Source organism: Marmota monax, unplaced genomic scaffold (assembly GCF_021218885.2).
Source record: "Marmota monax isolate L192 unplaced genomic scaffold, Marmota_monax_Labrador192_F-V1.1 WCK01_AAM20220418_F8-fsc01241, whole genome shotgun sequence".
Lineage (NCBI taxonomy): Eukaryota > Metazoa > Chordata > Mammalia > Rodentia > Sciuridae > Marmota > Marmota monax.
In genome coordinates this window covers 17,393-22,702 of record NW_026693896.1, presented here as the reverse complement: position 1 = coordinate 22,702, position 5,310 = coordinate 17,393, and the positions used below count along the sequence as shown (strand labels likewise).

The 5,310-nt window shown below is 44.0% G+C and overlaps 1 gene segment (V, D, J or C); it reads left to right on the top strand.

Annotated features, from left to right (window-relative positions):
• Positions 1–244: 244 nt before the first annotated feature.
• Positions 245–876, top strand: LOC124105653 (immunoglobulin kappa variable 1D-13-like). The segment is given in 2 exon segments: positions 245–351; positions 470–876. Coding segments are annotated over 2 exon segments (447 nt in total).
• The last annotated feature ends 4,434 nt before the right edge of the window (positions 877–5,310 follow it).

Genomic DNA, 5,310 nt, shown 5'->3' with positions numbered 1-5,310 from the left:
TGGCCACCTTCCAGAGATCAAGTAATACTCTACACTCAGGGCACAAAGAGGATGCTGTCCTTTGTCACACAAAACACATTATCCACTGCCAAGTCCATGGTGATCTGTTTATTCTAGAGACATTTGGGCACCCTGGACCTGTGCTGAGTGACTGGCAGGAGCCAGCCCTGCAGCTGTGCTCAGCCCTGCCCAGCTCTCCTGATTTGCATGTGCCCACAGCACAGCCCACTGCCCTGTGGACTTCTTAATATGCCGGTCACATCTTGTGAAGGAGTCAGTCTGAGACAGGACACAGCATGGCCATGAGGGCCCCTGCTAAGCTCCTGGTGCTCCTGCTCCTCTGGCTCCCAGGTAAGGAGGGACAGCACTGGGGAGTTAATCAGCCTACTGTTTTTAGGGTTGCTGGACAAACAAAGAAGTGCCTTTTAATATGAATAATTTTTGTTTGTTCATATGTTTTCATTGTTAGGTGTGAGATGTGACATCCAGTTGATACAGCCTACCTCCTCCCTGTCTGCATCTCTAGGAGACAGAGTCACCATCACCTGCAGTGCCAGTCAGAGCATTGGCATAGGTTTAGCCTGGTACCAACAGAAACCAGGGCAAGCTCCTAAACTCCTCATCTATCATGCAAACAATTTGGAATCTGGGGTTCCCTCAAGGTTCAGTGGCAGTGGATCTGGCACAGATTTCACTCTCACCATCAGCAGCCTGGAGCCTGAAGATTTTGCCACTTATTACTGTCAGCAGTATAATGGTTCCCCTCCCACAGTAAGACAGGCCATGACAAAAACCTCCCAGGGAGCAGAAGTGGGAGGCTGGGCTGCCCCAGCTCCTCCTCCTGCTGCCTCCACCTGCTGAGGGCACTACCCAGAGGCACCAGGCTCTGAGGGTCACTGGGAGATTTTGGTAGAAAGAGCCAAAGAGGATCCTCTGTACCCCCGCTAGTTGCTCCTCCTCACCCCAAGAGAAACAGACATGATTATGCTCCCCTGAAATCAATGAAAGCCTTTGTTAGACATGGGGAATTTGGTTATGGTTTCCATTGGATTCATACATCAACACACAAGCCCCTAATGGTGTTCCAATTGGGAATTTTCTAGGTGAGAAAACAGATATCTAATCCTCCCTGTAATGTCCTGGGGTATGAGAGTCAGAGAAGCTGACACAAGAAACAGGAATCCTTGCTGCTCACCCAGAATCCATAGAGAATATTCTACTGAAATTAAAGAGTGCCCAACCCTGGGGTCCTCAGAGCTGTGCAGAATTCCTGAGGTTGTGCTCTGAAGCTGCCCATGGACTCTAGTACTCACCAGGTGATTCTCCCCTTCCCCTGCCTCCATGTGTCACCTGCAGGAGACAATGAATTATGCACTTTTATGACTTCCCAATGTCAAGGAATTGCCTTCACTGAGACATTCTATAGGAAATCAATAAACACCCATATTCTGATCCTGAAATTCTAAGAATATTACCTTACATCAACAAAGGGAGGTGGGATTATGATAAAGATTCAGGACTTGGAGATTTTCCTGAATATCCTGCAGGAGAGCAATATAATCACTAGGGCCCTTAGAGTGGGAAAGAGTGACAGTCACAGTCAGGGGATGGGACAATGTTGAGAGGTCTTGAGAGACAGAGGGAGGAGACAGGAGAAGGAAGTGAGAAAACCTAGGAGCTGGAAAGCCTGGAGCTGAATTCTGTCCTCAGGAGCCTGCAGAAGGCACCCAGCCCTCCTGCCCTGGTTTCAGCTCAGTGGGAATCTGAGCTCCAGGACCCTGAGATAACCAGCCTGGGCTGCTCTAAGCCCAGGAGGTGATGGTGGTCTTTGGAGGCAGCAGTAGGGACTGATGCAAGGGAAGGGACAGAGACACCCTGGCAGTGGCCATCCACTGCCCCACTAAACATTGTCACATTCCTGTCATTTGGTTTCTACATTGACATGAGGCAGAAAACCTTTAATCTAAGAATGGATCTTTCCAGAGCTATTCTGAAGTAGAAATACCTAGATAATTCTCCCTCACATGGGGTCTATTCACAGCACCCGAGGAGAGAGGAGGGTTTTGCTTGCTCTGTGCTCATTGGTCTCCATGTCTGGGGTACAGATTAGATTCACAGGGGAGAGTTAGATGGGAGGACTGAGTCATTAATGGGGGCAGAGGGCAGGAGGGAGGGTCAGGGCAGTGCAAGGCACACCCCTCTCCACATCTGGAATGAAGGTAGGTAGGGCAGGGAGGGCTACAGGGCTGTGTTTTGCAGAAGAACCTGCAGAGGCCTGAGTTTCAGGTGAGGTCAGCAGGGAGTGGGCACAGGCAGCAGGAACTGAGATTCCCAGCCTTCAGTTTGGATCCTCTCCTTCCACCGCAGAGGCTATGCTGCACCTTTGGGAAGACTGTGGCCATGTGGAAGAAATGCATCTAAATTCAAACAGACCTGGCTTCAGAGCCAGCCACAGCCCATGTAACTTTTAACTGTAAAGTCAAAATTTAATGTAAAATAATTAATGTTTTCTCCATGTTGCTCAATTTACTACAAAATTTCAAGAAGGACTAGAGAGTTTATTTTCATTTTTATGCTCATAACTAATCCCTCCTGGGAAATTGACATAACACACATTAATGGGTCCAGGAAAATCAGAGCCTCTTTGTCTTTGAAAACCAGAGTAATCTTCCTAATAGAAATGATGCCTATTGGTTCTGTTTCTTTGGAAAACCTTAAGGCAGGAGGCTTTTTCTGGCCCCATTGTGGACACTCCACTCACCCTAAGTGGCCATTCCTATCACTGCGCTGGCACAGCCTATATTCATGCCTCTATTGCAATGCTGATATCTGCCACTCACTAGGTTGTGAGCAGACACCAGGTTTAACTCATTTTGTATCCCCGTAATCTAGCAGAATGTCTGACACACAAGTAGGTACCTGATAAATATTCATGGAATAAAAGCAGTACCAGAGCCTGAAGTTGAAACAGTCTTCTTCCTTCCCTGGACTGCAGTACCCTGTATCCAGGAGGATCTGTGGCTCTGCATGCCATTACACTTCCAACCATTCCTCACAAATGTGCAGCTCTCAGCCTCTTCCCATGTAGTTGAATGATGTCCTGTGGCCAGATCATCAGTTATGACAGACAAAGAAACCAGCTGAAAAATTGACTTTCAAGAGCCCTGCCTTCTCAAAGGACAAGGTCTCAGGTTTGAGAAAATCTAATTACTTTCTTGAAGCTGTTGATTTCTCTTGATCTCTGCATTCATGGGACCAGTGTCTTTCATCTCCAAGAGAAGGGCCAGTAGAGTCAGATGATAGCTCCGGTCAATTCCACATGCTCAGATTTAGATTCTCAATGGGTTCTAAGACCACCTCTCCATGTGTTGAAGGCTGAATCTGAATAAACCATGATTAAAAGTTTGAAATTCTTTACTAATTTACATCCTATATTGATAAAAATGTAACAATTAGTTATATTCTATCTTAAATTATTTTCAACATCATTTTTACTATTGATATTCTCCAACCCCATTGCAAGCACTCTGAATCCAAGTAAAATGTATCTTGCACACCACTTTGCCTAGTGATAATGACTTACTAGGCACTCAATAAATACTTGTAAGTTTATTATTATGCTTGGCCCATCTAATCTGGTGAGTTTATGTATGTCCACAAACCCCTAAAAGCATCTCCAAATACTATTCTATAAAACTCTAGAACATCAGCTGATTTTCTAGTTAGCCTAATTCTGCCTTATTCATAAAAAATTATAAAATTTACATTTTATAACCTTTACACTTTTTCCATTAGCATGATATACTGTTACATTGTTGCACCCCAATGAATTGCACCTCTCAGAATTCATGCCCTTGTGTTATTGCTTCTTACACTGAGGCTGGGCTGGGTCATGTGACTTGCTTCAGCAAGTGGGACATCAGCAGGCATGATCATCTGCTCATCAAGCAGAGCGTAGTAAGCTGTTTCTCTTTTGAACACAGATTCTAAGGTGCAAGAAAGTCCAACCATGTGAGATGCACAAAATATGTGAAGTAAAGACTTCCCGAATGTCACGGTTCCATTGAATGCCTTAGAGGGCAGTACCTAAGAGAGACCTCAGAAAAGACCAGCAGAAGAACTGCCCAGCTGATCTCAGCCCAGATTGCTGAATTCAGATAAAAAAAAAATGACATTTTTTAAGCCACTGGGTTTGGTATAACAGTAGACAACCAAAACTCCCAAAATCTTGTTTCAGCTTCCTAACCATCATTGTGAATTAATAAATGCCCCCTAATATTTGTAGGTCCCATATTTAAGTACCTTGAGTTATAAAACATTAGAAGTGGAAGATACTTTTCCTGATTTGGGGGGAAAATATTTTGCTTCTAGACATTTCAAGGATATTGAGACTTTAGAATTTGACTTTTGAATGTAGAACTTTTTTCTAGGTGGTGCCTTTAAAAAGATAATTAAGTTAATCTCTCATTATTATGATTATTATTTTCTTTTTCTTTTCTGGATTTTGCTCTGGGGTAAGTATCTAGGGAAAAGTAAAATCTGATCTTTTGAGTCTCATGCCCTGTTTTATGCTCTTGCCAAAATGTTCCATTAACTTCATTCCAAGTTTAAAAAAAATATGTTCTTTTTTTAAATTTTTTATTGTTGGTTGTTCAAAACATTACATAGTTCTTGATATATCATATTTCACACTTTGATTCAAGTGGGTTATGAACTCCCTAAGCTGGAGAATCAGGAAGGCAGGTGTGTAATTCAGTCCAAGTCTGAAGGTCTGAGAACCAGAGGATCTAATTGTGTGACTCTCAGTTCAAAGTGGAGGCCCCAGAATGGGGCAGGAGTGTGGTGGTGGGGAGGTGCTGGTGTCAATAAATCCCAGAATCTGGATTCTGGAGGATTAGGAGCTCTGCTGTCTGCAGGTTGGTAAAGATGGATGTCCTAGCTCAAGGCATCTTTGTTCTGTCCTGGACCTGGATGTGGCAGAGGAGGACTGCCCCCATCGGTGAGGGTGGATCTTCTTTTCTCAGCTACTGATTGAAATGAAATTCTTTTTTGAAAACACTCTCACAGACATGCCCACAAATGAAATTTTATTAACTATCTGAGTTCCTCTGACTCTAGTCAAATTGTCACCAAAAGTTAACCATCAAACCTGTCAAACATGGCAATTCCTAAATTAGATTTTGAAGAATACATTGGAGTGATACAGGGGGGTAAGTGGAGAAGGGCACTCTCAGCAGAAGGTAGGACTATGTGGAAGGTCATGGAGACACATTGTGGAATGGGGGACATTTAGAAAAGCCTGGAGAAGAG